The sequence below is a fragment of the Phyllobates terribilis genome, unplaced genomic scaffold (genome assembly GCF_046119375.1).
Source record: "Phyllobates terribilis strain yellow unplaced genomic scaffold, ASM4611937v1 Scaffold_2__4_contigs__length_985480577, whole genome shotgun sequence".
In the NCBI taxonomy this organism is placed as follows: Eukaryota; Metazoa; Chordata; class Amphibia; order Anura; family Dendrobatidae; genus Phyllobates; species Phyllobates terribilis.
The window spans coordinates 152,087,322-152,109,076 of NW_027362762.1; the positions used below are offsets into that span (position 1 = coordinate 152,087,322).

A 21,755-nucleotide genomic window follows, 5' to 3' on the forward strand; every position below is an offset into this window, starting at 1 on the left:
TGGGTCTAAAGTAACATTTTTGTGAAAAAAGTTAAATGTTCATTTTTTCCTTCCACATTCCAAAAATTCCTGTGAAGCACCTGAAGGGTTAATAAACTTCTTGAATGTGGTTTTGAGCACCTCGAGGGGAGCAGTTTTAGAATGGTGTCACTTTTGGGTATTTTCTATCATAAAGGCCCCTCAAAGTCACTTCAAATGTGATGTGGTCCCTAAAATAAATGGTTTTGTAAATTTTGTTGGAAAAATGAGAAATCGCTGGTCAACTTTTAACCCTTATAACTTCCTAACAAAAAAAAATCTTGGTTCCAAAATTGTGCTGATGTAAATTAGACATATCGCTCTGATTTAAGGGCATAAAAACTCAAATTTTGAAAATCTCCGATTTTTTCACAAATAAACACAAGTCATATTGAAGAAATTTTACCACTATCATGAAGTACAATATGTCACTAAAAAACGTTATCAGAATCATTGGGATCCATTGATGCGTTCCAGAGTTATTACCTCAAAGTGACTGGTCAGAATTGTAAAAGTTTGCCTGGTCATTAATGTGCAAACCACCTTCAGAAGTAAAGGGGTTAATCTTCCCCCCACTGGTAATCTGACACCATTGATGTTTGGGTCCCCCTTTGTAGGTGGCTGCTTTATTAAATAGAAATCCCTTAGCATAACCCCTGTTTCTCCTCCAGGCTTGTCCACCCCTTCCACTATCCTCACTCTGGCTTCTTCCTCTGGTTGCTGAACCCCGAAAGGACTTTCTATATCTGAAGGGGAGGGGGAAAATTCCTTATCTGCTGCTTTTTCTAATATTTAATCAAGGACCGTAACAGTCACCTTGGCAAGGAATGGGCAGTTTCATTTTTGACTGGAAGTCAGCTGACCATTTCTTAAGCCAGAGGGCTCTGGGTGCCGAGTTTGGGAGACCACAGGCCCCCGAGCAAGCAAACCTACCACTATCCACTGAAGCGTCTGCTAGGAAGTCGGCTGCCTTTTGAATAGTGGGAAATGCTCCTAAAAGTTGTTCTCTAGGGCATTTATTCCTTATCTGGGATTCCAGCTCCTGAAGCCATTTAACCAGAGATCTGGCAGTACACGTGGCAGCTATACTTGGCTTAAATGGCTGCAGCCTCCCATGTGCCCCTGAGGAATGTGTCAGCTTTACAATCTAGTGGATCTCTAAGAGATTTTAAATCCTTAAAGGGAATGGGCCACCTCCCTAGAAACTCTGGCAATAGCAACATCAATCTTTGAGGATTTTTCCCTAACATTAGTCAATTTACCCTCAAATGGGTATTTCCGTTTAAGAGTATTAGGAACTGCCAGCTTTTTAACTTGTCTTTTCCATTCTTTTTTGATCAAAGAACGTAAAATTTTTATGGACCGGGAATGCACGATGTTTGCGCTCTTGTAGGTCACTGAACATGGAATCTTGCAAGGATCTACGCTCTTTCGGTCTCTACCCCCATAATCAGGTCTACCAAGTAGTTTTGCGGTTTCTTCCACTGGAAAACATGGCTGGGCATATTCACCATCAGACGATGATAGTTCTGAACTGTCAGAGTCAATTAATTCTCCAGATTCCTCTTTCTCCTCATCTGAGCTAACCTCTGTGTATGCCTGATGAGGTGGAAGAGCCTCTGGTATGTCGGATTTCTCCTTTTTACATACTTTTAATAGTGATGAGCGAGTATGTTTTGTTAACCCTTTCGCCGAGTATACTCGGGCGAGCACCGAGTATTTACAGCTGCTCGGTGATATGTTTGAATCGCTCCCGTGTGCATGATTTGCGACTGTTTGACAGCTTTAATACATGTGAGGAATACTTAAGAAACAAGCATTCCTCACATGTATTAAAGCTGTGAAACAGTCGCAAATCATGCACATGGGAGTGATTCAAACATATCACAGAGCACGCTATAAATACTCGGTGCTCGCCCGAGTATACTCGGCGAAAGGGTTAACAAAACATACTCGCTCATCACTAACTTTTAACTTAGTCTTAGATTAAGCGTTTGATTTCCTGAAATAGTGACGGGGAATCCTCCATTACTGCTTTTTCTATACAGGAACGGCAACGTTTTTTAGAGTAATATTTTGGCAATGCTTCCCTGCATAAGGCACATTCCTTGTTTTATTGTCTTGATCACCATTTTCTTGGGCCTATCCGCGCCAGAAGCAGGTTTCGGATCATCTCCTTCACCAAGTAAGCTTGGATTCTCCATGTCCACTTCCAAGCACACCTTCACCTGCTAAGGCACCCACACCTTCTGATCTTTTTGTGTGAGGTGCGGGAGGCGCTATGGCTGCCTGGGTTGTTTTTTTTTTACAGCACTTTGCCGTGTATTCCGGCAGTCCCATCCTCTGAACCCAGAAGTGGCCGCCGAATGCACGTGTCGGCGATACGTCGACGCCACATCTGGCTTCAACTTTGACTCAGAAGCAGCCAGCACCGCACATGCGCCGCTAGACAACCATGCACCATTTTTAAAACTTGTGCTTTCAGCGAGACGCGCTCCCCTCAGCCCCATCTTTCGAACCCGGAAGTGGCTCGCTGACGTCCCTATGCTCCCGGCTGGAGTGGACCTCTGGATATCAGTGCCCCCAACCTTTCGAACAGCCCTCCGGCCGCCAAGATCGGCACCCTACCAGGAGAAATCTCCACAGGTATTTTCTTGTTCTCCCGGACCATAGGTATCCTCTTCTAGGGACAGGAAACCACACTAGGGAGGTAGAGAGGTGCCGCCCTTTTTATTTTACTAGGTTTCCTGTTCCTGGGGGTAGATAATCGCTCTCTCTGTACGGTGATGTCATGGTGGAGAAAATAATGTTTTAATATACTCACCTAAGTTCCTGTGGATGCTGGATTTTATCATTTTGCGCCTATATCTATACCCAGAAGTCTGTATGGAGCCTCCATGCACCGCACCTCGATTCAAGGCATTTTTCAACAGTTGGTGAGCAGATATAAAACTTTTCTATTTTTTGTTACTGATGACGTATACATGGCTGGGACCCAAGAGTTATCGCCTATGGATAGGCGATAACTTGTTTAGGCTGCAATAACACCTTTAATTGCAGTTTGGCCCATGATCATATGCATTTTAATTTTTAAAGCAAATATTGTAGCCCAATGTTAGTGCATGCAGTCGCCCAATATATATCTATATAAAAAAAGAACACATACTATAGAAAATGATCTTACTTTAAAAGAAACTTAATTTTGCATTACAACCACAGAAACACAACCACTTACATTTCTGAGATCTCTTCAGCATAAAAAAACCATCAAGCAGATAAAAGAAAACGTTTCTTTTACTGTACTATACACAAGTTCTTTTTGTCACTGACATAACTTGAAATGTGTCAATTGTATTTTCCCCCTTTAAGAAAATTTGTATCAAAACCCACAAAGTGGTTTCAATGTATTACAGATGGAAAGAGTATATATAAAACGCTACCAAGCTTCACGTCAGCATTGTACTTGGGATCAATACTGTATGGCATGAATTCTGTCTCACACGTGACGTTCTATTACTAGTTATGGCACATGGAATAAAACAACATATACAAAAGCCACACAGTCTCATAACACCCCCATACAAATGGCTGATGAGGTCTTCTATAAAGTGCAGGTGGTGGGCCCCACACACACAGTGTCTTTTACAAAGTGCTCATTCTGTCATTGACACTTTGGATGTGAACATATAAATACTCCCGAGTTGATGCACTTGTCACTTGAGAAGTTCCTTATTGTTTTTTTTAGCAAATATCTTCAGATACAAAAAAACAAGTAATACGTAGAGAGACCCCAATCAAGGTAGATACAGATAAAATGTAAAAAAAAATAAAAAATTAAAACCATTAAAACAGTCTGCTCCCTCAAAGGACAAGTGTCCAAGAACGGGAGAAAGCAGCAACATTCCCAGTACAGTATACACTTGGTCACTGTTAATAGAGGGAGGTCCCTTCACTATTTGTCCTGGCAGTACTTACTAGACACTAACCAATTACTGACATAACTCCTTCCCCACCCTGGTGGATCTTCCTCACAATAACTAACGTCAGAGAAAGTTTAGCAGCACTCGGCAAGCAATGTCTACAGTGCTTTCCTCAATCAGTGGTAACTATGCCATGGCTGCCCCATCTTGTAAAGTATGGTAGTCAGATTTTGTGCAAATGCCACTTGGAGTGTTTCAGAGTAAATGGGTTAAGTGTACATCAAAAAATAATCTATGAAAGGCAAGATTCCCTCTTGATAACACTTGGACCAGGGTGGATGAGGAGTGTGGGGAGAATGTGTGTATGCATTTATATGGGGGGAGGTATATTACACACACACATATGCATTAAAGAGCATTTTAGCTTTTCACAGCTTCTTTTTCTTTGTTTTCTGTGTCTTCAGGGTAAGCGTGCCAAGTCAATCTCTCCTCGTAAAATGCAATAACTATTTGCGGACACTTCACATTGGCTTCTTTCGCTAATACGAGATCGGCTTCATCTGAATTTTTCCTGCAATACAAAACAGGTAGAAGACCAATAGTAAAAGGTGGTCACTACTATGTGCTACTTATTAACCACAAGATGTGCCAAACCAAAAATAAATCAGTTTATCAGCTTTCGTGTGTCACCTGTGATACAATTGTGAAGGACATTTCAATAAAACCCCATTCGCCCCTGGTGCTCCACCTCTGAAACAGTATGACCTTACAAAATCCTCCCAATAGGTCATGTACTTGGCGTAGAAACCACTTTCCATATATATGAAATCAGAGGGAGTATTCCCTGGCTTGGCGGGATATGTCAGCCTACACTTATACTCACCATTTCATTAGGAACATGAGCTCACCACAGGAATCTGTCGCCCCAATTATCTTTTCGGGCTCCAGGCCCCTTTCGAATCCTCTTGCGATGTCATTACTCTGGAGAAGATTATATAGATGAAAGACAAGTGCACACAAGCATTTAGGGAGACACCGTATTAATAAGCTGCACCTCCAGTATAACCAAGCAACTGATTTATATTATATTGTTCATAGGGAAAAAGCAGAGAACCAGTGGGGGGTGGGCAGAGTCCGCAGCTCCTCATACAAGGACTCTTCTGGTCACACAATGGGGAAAACTCATCTCAGCTGGTATTGGCGCAAATAACCAAAGATCAGAAAGTAATCCAGCGCTGGAATCAGTCTCATTCTCTACATTACGCCAGACAGATTCCCTTAAAAGATGGTCATATTAGGGCAAATATCTTCGAATGTACAGGGTAATTGTTAACATTTGGCTTTACCTCTCGCCTCCTTTTTGCTCGAATGTCATCACTTCCGGCTTTTCTTTTGGTGGGTTCTGTCTTAGATTTGGGTTCAGCCTCTTTACCCTTCTTGTACTTTTTCATGAATTCAGAGATCAGCTCTGGGCAGTCCAGGTTTCTATCGGGCTCCCATGTGTTGTGTTCTCTGGGGTTGGAGAGAAGTGGATAACATATCATGAAATTTACAGTAAAGACCTTTCTTTTTTGACAACTACCGTACTTTCTTCCCACTATTCGATCAGGACAAAGGTTTTCTGACTTTCAGTGTCACCAACAAGTTCTACAACTTATTTTATATAACTTAACTAAAATGTACACCAGTTATGCATTCTCCGCATGTTTAGCGGGAGGGTACAAGCCACGATACACCCGAGCACGCAGGCTCCTCTATCTGAAACAGAGCACGCTCAGATAACTCCATGTCCAAGCATGCTCGCTCATCCCTAGTAAAAAACAAAACCACTTTCTATAGTAAATGCTCCTAGCCATGTACTTTGCTTAGTGTTGCAGCTCATCACCATGTTAATAAAGGAGGTTGAGCTGTGATGCTACATGGGACCTATGGGCAAGAGTGGAGCTGTTTTCAGAAAACAATTACACCCTTTTCTTCTACTTTGCAGCTTTATCATAAATGCACACATAGTATCATCAGTACACAAAATGGAAATTAGCAAGCAGGAAAAGATGAGATTTCACAGCTATAAAGAGCAAAGACATGTCAATATCTCACTTGTGGCCAAGTCAGAGGAATACATTGAGTGTAACGTGCCTTCTTGCACCTAACGATGGCCAGAAGTGCCCCTTTAGTAAACGCTGGGCTCGGATGCCTTGGCATAGGGACACTAATAAATCACTATGCACAGCACAGGGTCTTCTGGGAGTCAATAGCCACTTGCCACATTGGAGAATACACCAATGTAGCAGAAAACAAACCCTGCATAAATAGCCACATTATAACTGTTCTATCAGTACAGTAAATCAGGCCAAGATGTCTTTCTACCCAGTGTGATAAGATGCAGGCTGCTGTACAGCCGATCGTCTGCAGACAGTGTCTGTGGCACCAAGCACACTCACACTTAAGGCCCCGTCACACTAAGCGAGATCGCTGCTGAGTCACAAGTTTTGTGACGCAACAGCGACCTCAGTAGCGATCTCGCTACGTTTGACACTTAGCAGCAACCAGGCCCTGCTGTGAGATTGCTGGTCGTGTCGGAATGGTCTGGACATTTCTTTGATCATTGAGGCCCCGCTGTGTTTGACACCTTACCAACGACCTTGTTGACGACTCAGACACAGAAACACAAAGGCGTGCATCGTTATACAGATCGTTACGGGTTGCTGCGTCGTTGGGAAGATCTGACTGTTTGACATCTCACCAGCGACCACATAGCGACGCAGCAACGATCCCTGACAGGTCGTATCGTTGTCTGGATCGTTGCAGCGTCGCTAAGTGTGACGGGGCCTTTAGAGGAAAGTGATTCAGACATTTCAACAAATGACTCTTCTGATACTTCCGAGTAATGATCAACACACTGCTTAATACTTAGTCCTGCATGCATAAAAATGCATTGTTATCTTGGCTTGTTGGAGAACTATTTATTTGCCCAGATGAACTTCTAATAAACTACCATGCACACTTCAATGGTGTCTAACAGGCCTATATGATTATAATAAGGTTTTCTGAGCCTAAGGAAGTGCAGTGATGCAGAAACATAGAAATCCACTTCAGAAGTATCTAGATGGCACTACACTATTTTATCATTCTGCATTTTTTTTTTTTTTTTTCAGGACCTCAGCAGAATCAATCTGATTTATACGTCCTACGAGCAGGATGGTGTCACTGGATGTACATCGGAGAAGTAGCTGAAAGTGTGCAGAGGGACCCATATTACAGGGGTGTAAGAGACTAATAATTTGATTGTGCTCACTGCCCCCAGTCTAAGAATCTATAGTTTCTGCTCAGATTCGGCCAACTACTGCAAGCTGATAGGGCAGAGCTTGTACAGACCGGTTATGATGTAAAACATACCACAAAGGCAACCCAAGAGCCCCAAGGAGGAGAAATGGGAGATTCTTCAATGAAGGAGTCAGGCGTTTGTACTCAATCGGACGGAGCACGCTTTTCACAGACCACAGACAAAACCGAAGATAGAAAACTCACAACAAGCAGCAACTGGAGACGGCTGCGTTACAGGCTCAACCAAGCAAGGAAGCTCTACAGTCACTGAATGTAAACGGCACCCGACTACTAAGGGTTTCCATCCAAGTATTAAAAATCCTTCCTTTTATCAATTATGCTAATTTGACCAATTACTTTGCAAGCCTCTAAAACTGGAATAAAGACTTTGAATTGGTAACGTAGTATTTTTGGTAGACCCCTCAAGTCTACATATTCACATGCAGAAGAGAAATAATGATGTCATTATCCAAAAATTCTGTATAAATGCAACTTTAAAAAGGGTTGTCTCTCTGAAACACCTGAGTGTTATATGCCTGGTAGGAACTTGTCAGACTCATACTGCTGAACCACAGGAAAAATGAATATGGTCAGGCTCCATTAAAGTAAATATGTGCATTTCACACTGTTATTCTGCAGTGTTTTAGAGAAAAATACTTTAAAAAGCTCAGCTAGATTGACAAGTCTCTCCCTATAGGCCTATGTGTGGAGAAGCCGTTGAGGACAGACCTCTAAGCATTTTAAGGGGTTGCCTGGGACTTTAGATATTGATGACCAATCCCTAGATGGGTAATCAATGTCTGATTGGTAGGGGTGCGACACCAGGCGCCCCTGCTAATTAGCTATCCACGGTATCAGCAACAACGGCTCAGTTACGAAGCTGCACAGCTATATTGTGGCCGGAGCTGGGAACTGCACATCCGCCCCCTATTCAAATCAATAGGGGGTGGATATGTAGTACCCGACCGTGACCACTATTTCGGCGACGGAGCTGTGCAGCTGAGCAGTTCTGGATGCCACAGATACTGGGAACAACTGATTGGCAGGGGTGCCAGTTGTCACAACCATAGCTGCCAGCAGAACAATTGGCAAAACATTGTTCGCCTACAGCTATCTAAGGTGTGTGGGAAGAAAAAATGAGGACTTGCTGATGTAATTACTTACTCCGAGAATCCTTTCCATTTGAGGAGAAATTCTACTTGTCCTTTAACTACTCTTCGATCAAGAACTTTCTCCACCACATATTCTTCTTCTTCAGAGGAAGAGGAGGCATCTGATGCAGTTTTGTTCTTCTTTGTCACGTTGTTACCGCTATTCACTTTCTCCTCTAAATAAGTGAAATAAAAAAGAGAATACAGATTATTTTCACTATACAATTACAATGGTAAAATAAGCTAAGGTAACCTTACATAAGGGACAGAAAAAAGATAAACCATTAGAAAAATAAGGCTATTTTCATGGATCTTATGACAATTAAACCACGCCAAAGTATGGGATGTACTGGATCCTTTCATTTTACAGTCACTATGTTCCTCCCATTGGAATGCAGTATATTGTGCAGGTATGATCCACATGCTTCCTCCATGGCCGCCTTATTCCTGCAATTTGATCCCTGCTGTGATCTGTGGCCTAGTCTGGACTTTCATTGATGGGATACAGGTCTGTGATTCAGCATGAACTACAATCAACTGCAGAACCAGACAAGGACTGAAATAATCAAACTCAACCGCTCGTCAGATATCCGTCATAAGCTGGTATCTGCCATGCCTGTTCAGTCAGCAGAAAAAGGTCATCCAAAATCTCTAGTGTGTAGCAAGCCTAAGATTATTGCAGTGTAAACCAGCACACACCTGTAGTACGTAGTAACATAATGGGACTAGATCCTACTGCTTTGTCTTCAGTCACTACATGACTGATAATAGTAACATATTATAATATCCACTCATGTTCACTAGACACATCGTAGTCCAGATGTAAGATGCTGATGTTAGAATTTCTCCAAGTTCCAGACACAATATAGCCATTCTGCACTAAGCCATTAATAGTTGTTTCTAACTCCTCATCTGTCCATCTAGGACTTAAAAGGGTTAAGCTGGGTGTCTCCCCTCCCCCACCATCTGGCTGTACAGCAGCACAGAAGAGGAGAGCTGCAGAAGAGACAGAGCCTCCCTTCCCCCACAGACCGGTGGGGGAGGGGGAGGAGAGATGGCAGATACGGATAGAGCCGCAGTGTGGTTACAAATTCATACATGGCTACTGCCTTCCAGAAATGTTATATAATATCTGCATCCACCTGGGGATCCTCTCTCGCCTAGTACACAGCTCGTCTACCAGGGCAGCCACAGACGGGCACATATCTAATAACATTGGGCAGTACAGATCTTCATAAGGCTGGACACAGAGGGAATAATGGAGCGAGACGCTGCACATTTTTAGCACAGGACTCATGCACATGGATCGGACATTGGCTGTGTTACTGCAGCCATGCAGGTTTAATTTTGAAATGCTGCGCTGTTTCAGAGAAAACTTACTTTGGAAAGCCAGCCGGGGACGATGCTGCATGGAAGACTAGTCAAAGGCCGGTCCCCAGAGGCTTCTCCCCATGACTGATGTGTGTGCACTGTCAATCAAGGGGATGGGGACAGGAATGAAGCCACCTGTGGTTCAGACAGCATGAATCTCCAGATAGACTCCTTTTAAAGTGAGTGTCTGTACAGAATGACTGTTCAAGCCAAGTACAGATGCCAGGTGCACCCTTGGCAGGGGCAAACATTTAGGAGAACCTTCCCACCTGTTTGTTTTCCATCCATCTCCACCTTGCTCTGGCTCTATGAACTGTCAATACAGAGGAAAGGGTGGAGACAGATGAAAACCAAGCAGGCGGGAAGGTGTATATAAATGATTGGCCCCGCCATGGACCACCGAGCACCTGTACTTGGTTTGTACAGCCATTCTGTGCTGACAGAGTCCCTTTAACCCAAAGTTCAGATGACCATATTTTTAGTCAGTGTGCTCCACTGACAGCACTGATCCTGTAATAACCAGGGTGCCTTTCCACACCAGCTATCTTTCATACAGACTGATGGACTATGTGAAAAAAAAAAAATAAAGTTGCAGATTGCACTAGCCTGGCCTGATTTACAGACCAGACTAAGGCATGTCAAAAACCGGCAGTTCCTGCTATGTGTAAGGCTATGTTCACACATCATGGTTTTTTTGGCGTCCATTTTCGGCAGCAAAACCTGATCTCTCAAAGGCAGTTTATTCAGGATTTTTCTTGCAGTTTTGGTGTGTTTTTTTTCACTGTCCTTCCGTCTTTTTATGCATGTACATAAAATTCAGTGAAAAAACAAAAACATTCTATTTTGGCATCAAAAACGCTGAAAAAAAGTTACCTGTGTTTTTTCAGCGTTTTTTTTTCACCACCCATTACTTCCTATGGGTGAAAAAACACTGAAAGAAGTCTACACAACATCCTTAATGCCTAAAATAAAGAGGGTCACCAAGTGTCAAATGCAGTGAAATCACAGCCACAGACTATTCTTAGCTCAGACCCCTCTCTGATGAGAACGTGATTGCATATTATAGTCCTATGTAATCATTTTACACAATGAAATAGTCTTAAGTTTACATAAGGAATAATTGGAGGGCAGTCACTTTAGACATTCAGTTGTCGCATTGCTTAAAAAATAAACTTTCCATTAATACTCGCCTCCCGTCAGTTCCTTATGTCCCGTTATAACAGTAGAGCTCAGCAGCTTTGCTGTCCACCCCATTAGATTGTAAGGACATTACTCCAGCAGATTGTCGTTCCCATGTTAATACCATTAGAAAAAAGTGGTAGCGTGAAAATCAAGACATCCACTGCCACAACTAGCTCCTTGATTGCTTTTGTGGCCACAAGCCATTATAGTGATAAAGAATGTTGGGCTTGAATGTAGCCATTTATCCCCAACATTAAGTGACTGTTGAACTGGACACTTAGGGGCCAGAGTTATCAAAACTTTTACATCAAAATTCTGGTGTAAAAAGCGGCAAAATTTTGCCGCCATGTTCCTCATGCCACAAATCTTAGTCCAGTTCCCGACTGGAGATGGGGAAGTGCACGCCACTAGTCCGTCGCTCCTGATTCATTAAGAGATGTGCACCATTTAGGCTACGTTTCTATAAGTCCCATTCACTTTGCTGGAACTGTAAGATACCGTGTTTTATTATGCAGCCAAAATACACAGCGTCCAAAACTCATTGTGGGCACACAGCCTTAATGAATCAGAAGTGTCTGACTCCGCACGATTCCTCATCAGGAACAGCGTGAAAAGTGTTGGTTTTGATGAATCAGGGCCTTGCTCATTGGTCAGCTGCGGGGCGATGAGATTGGGATGACTGTCACCTACTTCAGTATCACCACTATTGTTTACGAGAAAAAGGACACAAAGCCTAACTTATAGAGGTAGTCCAGGACTAACTGCCTGACTTCCTTTCCGTAGGATAGGTCATCAACAGGAGATCGGGGGGAGTGTGACACTTTGCTCTCCTACTGATCGGATATCTGCTCCGGTGGAAGCCATAAGCAGCGCAACACAGGAGCCCCGTACATTGTTTTGTGGTCACTGCCAGGTACTGCATCTAATTACTTAGAAACATATATTGGCTGATTGGTGGGGGAGTCTGTTGTCAGACCCCCACCAATGTTAGATTCATGAAATATCCTATGGATAGCCCATAAATAGGTTTGTACCAAACAACCTCTTTAACTCATTTCTTAAAACAGTAGGCAACAAAAATGATTACATTCAAAGTAGATGCCAATGTAGATTGTCCATATATACTACAGACTGGATCAGGAAGAAAAACATCACTATTTTATATAGCATTGCATAAAATCTGCAGCCAGCATGTTGTACCTGTAGAAGTCTCAGTGGTGTCCATTGTGTACGTCTGATATCGGTTCAGCAGGAAAACTTAAGTTGTAAAAGAAAGAAAAAAATTTCACATATACAGTATACACATGTGATCGGTATAAGGTACAGGAGATGTTTTAACTATTAAATGTGGGAATTGCATTGCAATAGAGCAGGGTATTAATGGGGAATTTACTGGATTGACATCAGCCATATTAACCAAAGTGCTGTTTTATGGATCCATGTTGTAAGGATGGCGACACAGAGCGCCTACAGACACCAAGTGCAGCCGTGGAGACACCATGAGGCAGCATATAGGCTCCTGTCTTGGTCGCACACATGATGGGATTGCTCACAATGCAATTCCCAAATAAACTAGTTAAAACGGACTCGCGTCAGAGCTCCAGTTTCCAGACTTACATTAAAATACAAATTGAATAAGGCCAGCCCAGTTATCATAGGCAAATACAGCAACTCCTTCATCAGTTCTATGAGCAATAACCTGACTGTGGAATACTGGTAACGAAGAAGTGACAAATAGAGTTAATTATATGCAGGCAAGTCTTCAGGACCTGATAATGTAGATTACTACCACTAAGAAATAAATGGTCTTAACTCCTCAATTTGATCAATGGTCTTGTTGTAGTTTTCTCTGAATCAAAAATAAAGACAATCCTATTCAAGGGAAGTTTAACATAATAATAAGTATCTGGGTGGAGTAGAGCACAAAACAAATGAAACAATGTCCTATGAGGAACTGTTAGAGGATTTGGGAATGTTTAGCTTGCAGAAGGCAAGACTGAGAGGAGACTTAATAGCTGTCTACAAATATCTCAGGGGCTGTCACACTGTAGAGGGATCAGCTTTATTCTCATTTGCACATGGAAACACGAGAAGCAATGGGATGGAAATGAAAGGGAGAAGATACAGATTAGATATTAGAAAAAACTTTTTGACAGTGAGGGTGATAAATGAGTGGAACAGGCGACCACGAGAGGTGGTGAGTTCTCCTTCAATGGAAGTCTTCAAACAGAGGCTGGACAGACATCTGTCTGAGATGGTTTAGTGAATCCTGCATTGAGCAGGGGGTTGGACCAGATGACCCAGGAGGTCCCCTCCAACTATAACATTCTATGATGTCGAAGATATTTGACAGAAAACGTTTTAAACTTGAAAAATCAATATATCCTATGCAGGACTTTTGAACATCACTGTAGCTCATGTTTGGTACATATCAATACACCAGGAAAACAGCCAACACTTCTACAACATGCCATATATTACACAGATGTAGAGACATCATGCCGGCCACATTGTATGCAATTGGCAAGATGTAACAGCAGGTGTGCCCCACTACCCAAGGCGTGTGCCCAAAATTGAAATGGAAGTAAAGCTGGACATAATTATCTGCAGATCGTTCACAGATGCAGGTATTATTAGTAGAAGCTTATTTCACCAAACTTAGCTGGATCGGTCAATCATCTGCAGATAAATATTTTGGGTAACATTAAAGGCACCCCTACACATTAAGCTACATTCACACATCCATGTGACATGTCAGAGTACTGTCTGATCCATAGAGTAGCATGGATCTACTCACACATCTGTTAAAATCACGGATCTGAGCGTGAGATTCGCAGGACTCAGAGCCGGTCCTATTGTGATAAGCAATTTTCCAATTAGATCCGTAAAACACAAATGCAAATAAGAAGGCTACCGATTTGCATCTGTGTCTGATGTTTAGAAGATGCTCCTGCTTGCTTCCCAGCACTTTGAGGTGGATTGAAAGACCTGCGCTGACGTCAGAGTCATGTGACAGGTCACGCGACGCTGACGTCGGCAGGTCTTTCAATCCACCACTGTCGGCAAGGGAGAACGGAGTGTAAAGCAGGACACCGGGGGCCATTGGAGGGCAAGTATACATTTATTTTTTTTATTTTTACCACTCTCTCGGGTCACACTATATAAATCTATGCCGTTTGAATGGATTTATATAGTGTGACCTAGTTGTCACAAGCACTTTCCAAGTGATGCTAATCGCTTGGAAAGCGCTTGTCAATCCGCATGCGGAAATGTCAGTGATGAGTTATAACGCTTCACTTCCGCTTGTCCCTGGCAGGAAAACGCATGTACAATCCGCATGCGTTTTTTTCTGCCAGGGAGATGCAGAAACGCTCAGGAAAAAATCCTGAGCATTTCTGCATCGTGGGCACACAGCCTTATTGGGATAGACACTAGTGATGATCAAGTATGCTTCATTAACCCCGGGATTTCTTTTATTGTCGCCGCAGCTGCAAGTGTCACGGCTGTTAGACAGCTGTGACACAAGCAGAGATCAAATGATGGACAGTCGATCTCTGCATGTGTCATAGCTGTCTAACAGCCGTGACACTTGCAGCTGCGGCGAGAATAAAAAAAAATCCTGAGCACGCCGAAATACTCGGCGAGCACCAGAGCGTACTCGCCGGAAAGGGTTAATGAAACATACTCGATCATCACTAATATATAATCGGTCGAACCATTGTTAGATCGGCATTTCATACATATCGATAAAAGCGACCTCAAATTTGTTGTATCTCGACTCTCCCGTGCACAGGAAAAGCAAATGTACGCTAGCTATGGACATGTGTATATTAACACTATATTTTTACACCAATTTGATTTCTTTAATAGAAATTCCCTATAATTTAATCCCATAGAGGGAAAGGGGGAGGAACATGATCCAGCATTACTGATCGTGTTCCTCGGCTGTCGTCAAAAGCAGGAACAGCACCCTCCAAGAAATTTCCAACCGGAGCCGATAACTACAGCGGCATGGTGAGCTATACCCATTTCTTTCCTTCGTGTAATTTAAGCCCGTACTCTTCCCAAAAATAAGTGCTAAGTGGTATAAAGACTTCCCAATTTGCTTTCTCACAAAACAGGCGTGACTGAACACGCTCCTCGATCCCTTTGGTGCTGCATTTTTAAACCTCCGGAAGCAAGGTGTCTAGAGTCGTACGGCTTTCCGAACAACAGACTTCTGACGCTGAATTTTATGGTGAGGACGCAGGAGAGGTTTTCTTCTGATGACTCTTTCATGAAGGCCATATTTGTGCAGGTGTCTTTCAACAGTAGAACAATGTACCACAACTCCAGAGAGTCTGCTAAATCTTTCTGAAGGTCTTTTGCCTTCAAGTGGAGGTTCTGATTTACCTCTCTAGCAATCCTACGAGCAGCTCTCACTGAAATTATGCTTGGTCTTTCAGACCTTATCTTGACCTTGACTGTTCCTGGTAACTGCCATTTCTTAATTACATTTCGAACTGAGGAAAGGGCAACTTAAAAATGCTTTGCTATCTTCTTATAGCCTTCTCCTGCTTTGTGGGCCTCCACCATTTTCATTTTCAGAGTGCTAGGCAGCTTCTTAGAAGAACCCATGACTGCAGTTTTTTTGCCACAAAGTTAGAGGACGCTGGATTGTTATAAAGCTGTGAAATTTGCATCACCTGGTCTTTCCTAACGATGATAGTGAACAAGCCATAACCCTAACAGGCTAAGGTCAGACACCTTGGTCAGAGTTATCTGAGCACACAAATCTCCAAGGGTGCCAAAACTTTGGCATCAGCCCATTTTCATTTTTTTAATTTGTAAAATGAAAAAAAAAAAGACAATATATTTTTTATTTTGACTAAAATACATAGGAAATGTGTTATCTTTAGGCCTTTAGAGATCATTTCATCTTCAACTTGCTTAACTGTTCACAATAACAGTAATTTTGACCAGGGGTGCCCAAACTTTTACATGCCACTGTATTAATAATGGTGCCATCAGGAGGAAATGCTGTAGGACAAATGAGCGCTGTGCTATCCTTTCTCTTTGTTGAATGGACAATTTTAGGCTTGCCTTTATAGCAAAAACAAAGGCCTCGATACAGTTAGAACAACTATGGATGGGTCTGTGAAATGGTACGTTGAAATGGAGCAGTGGTGACACATGATCGCTATAACACTATTCTTTGTCTAGGGGACTTCTTGGGATCCGTAGCAATCAGTAAATGATCACCGATCGTGTGGAAAGGTAATAACTTCTTAGGATAGATATAACCCAGCACCTATAACACTTCTCAGATCTTCTATGCCATGGTCTTGCTTTCCTACTTAATGAAAAGGAATATGGCAGCCTAGTGACACAGCAGATTAGCAGTGTAACTGCAAAACTCGTCCATACAAGTGCAAAATTACATTAAGTTTATACGTTCTACAATTTCTTCCCACCTCAAAAACAGTGATTGGATAACTGGCTATGAAGTTAGCTTCATGTGTTTGAATTAAGGAAGTTAGATTTAAGCGAATGATGCTCATCTCTGAACACCCCATTATATAGTTACAGTATAAAAATAAATATTGTGCAGGTACTGAGCTACTTCATGTTGTGCTCGGTGTAACTCACATTCAATAAGCCCTTAATGCGAATTTGGCCAAATTCACACATCTGTTCGTCTTGGTCAGAGTACAGACCAACCGTGGGTCTCCTGACCCAAACACAACTGCCTCATATGTACAAGCTGTTGAGTTCGAGTAAGGAGATCCGCAGCCAGTCCGTGCTTCACAAACTGACATGTGGCAAAATGTGTGAATGTGGCAAAAAACACAAGCATCAAAAGGAAGTGTTGAGGGACTGAATGGGGTTGTCCAGGACTCACCTAGGAGAGGTCATCAATATGAGAGCAGTGGGGGTCCAATAGCAATAACCCCCACTGATCAGTGGATAACTGCTTGTGCAGCAGCCGGATGTAAGCGACCTACAGATTGGAAGTTGATGTCCCATTCACTTGAATGGGAGATAAACTATAGTACTTGGCAGTGGCCACTAAAAAGTGTATAAAGCGGTGCTGTTCCTCTGTACATTGCTTACATACGGCTGCTGCAGCAGCAGGGATCAGCTGTCCAATGGTGATGCTGGGTGTCAGACCCCTACCATTGCCATACTGATGGCCTATCCTGCAGATAAGTCATTAATATGTTAGTCCTGCAGTTTAATATGAATGGCATGTAATTCTGCAGAAAACAGGCTTAACAAAAACTGAATGTGTATGGCATTGTAAGCTAGTCCAATCATATCCATTTATTTATTGATATAAAAACAGGAATGGATGCCAACAGAGAGAGAAATGTGCATAATATTCCCGTTTCCTCTGTTAGAATCTTTTCCTTTGTGGCAGAAGAGTGATATCCCCACCGTAGACATTTATAGTATATCCACTGGGAGTCAAATCTAAATGATAAGGGACAGGCAGCATTTATCTCCATTACAGGGGTCCCCTGACTCATCCTGCCTGGAAAGGAGACCACCACATCCAGGCAGAGAATAAATAGGGGCCTTCTTTCTATTTATTGTCCACTTGGTGAAGGTGATGGCAGCTGCTTCGTACAAGCAGAAAAATGGTCGTGGTCCACTGGTTCTGAAAATAGGTGTAGGTCTCACAAAAAGGACATGTATCTATCATAAGTGTATATCGCATTCTGCAGCTTTGCTAGAAGTGTCTAAAGTGAGAATAATCAATTTATGGGAAGAGAACCATAAGGCTGCACTACAGTACTGTTAGGTAGAACAAAGCAGAATCTGACCTCAACACAGGAAAGAGGTGAGGCATTTCCCAGAGGAATCACTACTGCAGTACTGATACCCAGATCTTCCTAAAACTGCATTGTCTAAATGTTATGTCACGTCCTCTACACGGGGATACAGAATACACATTGTAAGGCTGTGTTCACATATCCAGTAGTCATCCGTTAGAATGGATCCAGCAAAAATCCGTTTGCAAAGAAGTTGTGCAGACAACGGTCAGTTTTTAGAAAAACTGATTTCAGCTGCATCCGTTTTCTAACACTGAAGTCTATGGATCCATTAATTAGCCATCCGTTTTCTTTCATTTGAGAAGGATCTGTTTCAAATGGAAGATAATTAGCCATCCGTTAACGGGTCCCCTGTCCATAAACTACAATGTTAAAAAAAAATGGATCCAACTGAAACCACTTTTTCAAAAACAAACAAAAAAGTTGTGTCTGCAAAACTTTTTTGCTAACGGACTTATGTGGGCCGGTCTAACTGATCACTACTGGACATGTGAACATAGAGCATTGTAGATCCAGTACTGGGTTAGGCTTACAGTAGTTCTGCCATTAGATCAATAATTGGGCCAGGATTAGCATTTGTGAGACACTAAAAAGCAGGGCTGTGGAGTTGGTATAAAATGGACAGACTCCGAAAATATATAATTGGGTTCAGTAGTACAATGTAGGATGTGCTGTCAATTTTTTCAGAAAAATTTGGGAACATTATGAAGTGTCCTATAAATGTCTGTTCTGTTCCTGATCTAAGAATCTCGGGTTTTAGCCGAGATGAATCTGTGCTGCTCTTTAAATACATGCTCAGTAGTGAGGCAGTGCTATGAAGTCGGTGTCAGGGAAATTCAGTGAAATTGAGGAGTCTGAGGTTTGGCTTACGGACTCCACAGCCCAGCTAAAGAGGCAGTAAGGCTGTGTGCCCATGATGCGTTTTTTAAGCGTTTCCGCAGCTGCAAAAACTCTGCAGAAACGCTTAAAAAACGCATGGTAGAAGGCCTGCCAAGTTCCCCAATGATAATCTGCATGTGTTGTGCACATGCTGCGGAAATTTCCGCTGCGGGTTATCATTGCGGAAAAAAACGCAGCACTACCAATTATTTTGCAGAAGCGCTGCGTTTTCGCCGCCATTGACTTGCATTGGAACGCTTGGATTCCGCATCACTGTATCTGTACATGCAGAATCCAAGCGTTTCAATGTGCGGATGGTACCCGGGTCTGGAGGACAGGAGACTCTCCTCTGGACCCGGGCACCATAGAACCTGTAAAAAAAAAAAAAAAGAATAAAATAAAAAATAAATATTATATTTACCTTCTGGTGGCCCCCGGTCTCCTTGTCTTCACTTGCCAGCAACCCGCGGTGGACTACTGAAGGACCTGCGCGGACGTCATAGTCATGTGACGGCAGGTCCTTCAGTGTACCGCGAGCTGCCGGAAGCCAGGACGGATCGAAGCAAGACTGCGGGGGCCATCAGAAGGTAAGTATAGATTTATTTTTTAACATTCTTTAGGTCACAGTATATAAATCCATGCCTTTTGCATGGATTTATATAGTGTGACCAAGTTGACAAGCACTTTCCAAGTGATGATAAAATCGCTTGTCAACCCGCATGCGGAAATGCATGAGAAGAACGCTTTACTTCCGCATGTCCCTGGCAGGAAAAACGCATGTACAATCCGCATGCATTTTTTCTGCCAGGGAGATGCAGAAACGCTTAGGAAACAATCCTGAGCATTTCTGCATCGTGGGCACATAGCCTAAAGAAGCATTTTAGGGTCCATGTCATAGCCACAATCCCTAGACCCTCACTGACCTATTAACCTTACACAATAGCACCAGTGTATGAGACAAGCTCCTGAACCTGCTCCATATACATTAAAGTCAGAAGAAGCATCTGCCCATTCAATGTGTTTGGGGGTCTCCCAACTCTCCCCCAACAGATAAGTTGGGGAGAGCAGGATCAGGCGAACTGAATAGGACTGGCTGATCATTTTGTTCTCCCTGGAGATCAACCACTACCAGAGAAGTCTGCCCACAGCTTACTCTCCTCTTCCCATTGAAGCCCCAGTGTAGTCACCCATGTGTATATGGGGTCCCTTATTCAGCTAACATCCAGGTATGGGCATCTTAAAGGTGTCATCCATCTACCAGATAGTGATTACCTATAATGAAAATAGGTCATTGATATTCGATCACTGGGCGTCTCAAATTTCAAAATTCAAGTGGCATACCTTAATGATAGAACTCATAGACCTGATGAGGCTGGTATACTTACTTCATAATTTTCTAATTAAATGATAACTTAATGAGTCCAGGAAGAGCTAATCCGAAAATGCTCATTTTAATATCAGACAGGTAAACTTTCACTAAGGCTACATTCTCACATCTGTGCAAGTTTTACCATCTGTTAGACACTTTTTCCTGAGGAGTCATCCTAAGAGAAATCAGTTTTTCTTCCTCTCACTGAAGAGATGTTTGCTCATAAGCCGATACAAACCTGGAAGATTTTTTAATTTTTTCTTCATTCAAACTATATTCAGACTGATCACTAAGAAACAAAATTTGTGAGACACGGAAGCAAATCGGAAGCCTTCCCGTTAGCTGCCAGGTTTCACGGATCCCCATGGAATCCGAGAACGAGGAGCTCACACTCGGGGCTGACATTCTCATGGATGTGAATGGAACCTTGACGCTATCAGTACATGTGCAGCCCAAGAATACTACTGCCATTACTACATTCATTGTCACAGTAAATACACCAGCCTCATCAACTCTAGCTATAAAGCTTACATTTGATAATCTGGAAACAGATGTGCTTTAAAGGAGTTTGTCTGACAGTAAGAGTTTTGTTTTTAGTGATGGATAAAAAAAAAAACAAAAGGCATGTCCACCTTCCAGAGGCCATGTTGAAGGTTAGTTCAGACTCCGTAAACAGTGTCTGACCAATGAGAAGTCAGGGGACTAGAAGAGCAACCAATGACCTTCTCTTCTAGTCACCTGACCGCTGCAGCCGATCACAGACTGCAGCGGTGCTGCCGAGTGGGGAACCATCACCTACAGAGCTGGTGGAAGCCTATGCAGGGGCATGCGCTGGATAGCGAGTATGCCGGGCATCATGCCTGAACACGGTACATCACTGAGCCCCTTTACTAGCTCGTTCACACTACACACGGTGGCGGCTCAGGTGCACGGTACAGCTTTCCTTCCCTTCTGTAGAGATGCCATAAAGCGAACATTACACCGCACAGCGACAGGAGGCGATATGGCCGGAGCCAGGACAGGGACCCCGGTCACAGCGCAGGGACCACACACCGGAGAAGTGCAGACCCGCCTGTGTACAGCCCACTGCTGGGGCTCCATGCTGGGAGTAGTAGTCCCCACAGGGCCCTCACACCGCCATGGACGCCCCTGCATCCCCTCAGACCTCGGTACCTGCTCTCCGCACGCTTCTCCCCGGCACCGGCTGTGCCCCGCCCCCACTGCCGCCCTGTGATTGGTCCCCTCCGCACTGTACCCGGCACTATCCGCTATGACGAGGCCTAGGAGCGCGGCCGTGTACCACAGGCGGCCCCTCATGTCCGGGGCTCAGCGAGTGCGCGCTGCTGACTCACCTTCCTAAAGACAACCGTAAGATTCGGCTGCACCGGAAAGCCACTACCAGCACCGGAGAGGGCTCTGCGCAGCAACCAAACCGCGCCAAAAAACTACCGAAGGCGCGCATGCGCAGAACCTCCCCCAGCCCCCTCCTCCGGTAATGTTTGCTTACAATAAACGGAGGAGCCCGGTTGCTAGTAATGAGCGCTTCTGCCAGGCCGCCCCCGGGCGCACGATCCGCTCATACACAGACAAGGCCTTGCCGCGAGCTTCTCATCATACAATAGTCTGGCGGTTAGAGATTGATTGACGCGTCAATGGGCCAATAAGATTGCGGATCGCTAATGGGCGTCACCAACGCTCGTCTGTCCGCAGGGAAGGGGCGTGTCTT

At 43.5% G+C, this 21,755-nt stretch overlaps 1 protein-coding gene across 3 annotated transcripts; it reads right to left on the bottom strand.

Annotated features, from left to right (window-relative positions):
* Positions 1–3,294: 3,294 nt before the first annotated feature.
* Positions 3,295–21,698, bottom strand: CBX5 (chromobox 5). 3 transcript variants are annotated; one of them, XM_073663083.1, is made up of 6 exons: positions 21,537–21,698; positions 12,167–12,223; positions 8,427–8,589; positions 5,285–5,450; positions 4,822–4,919; positions 3,295–4,509 (listed from the first exon to the last, which is right to left on the bottom strand). In XM_073663083.1, the coding sequence occupies exons 2-6, from the start codon at positions 12,189–12,191 to the stop codon at positions 4,359–4,361; spliced, it is 603 nt and encodes a 200-aa protein (XP_073519184.1). In that variant the 5' UTR covers positions 12,192–12,223; positions 21,537–21,698; the 3' UTR covers positions 3,295–4,358. The 3 variants fall into 3 exon arrangements, with proteins under 3 accessions (XP_073519184.1, XP_073519180.1, XP_073519190.1); XM_073663079.1 differs by lacking the exon at positions 21,537–21,698 and adding an exon at positions 21,382–21,529; XM_073663089.1 differs by lacking the exon at positions 21,537–21,698 and adding an exon at positions 21,203–21,294.
* Between the last annotated feature and the right edge of the window lie 57 nt (positions 21,699–21,755).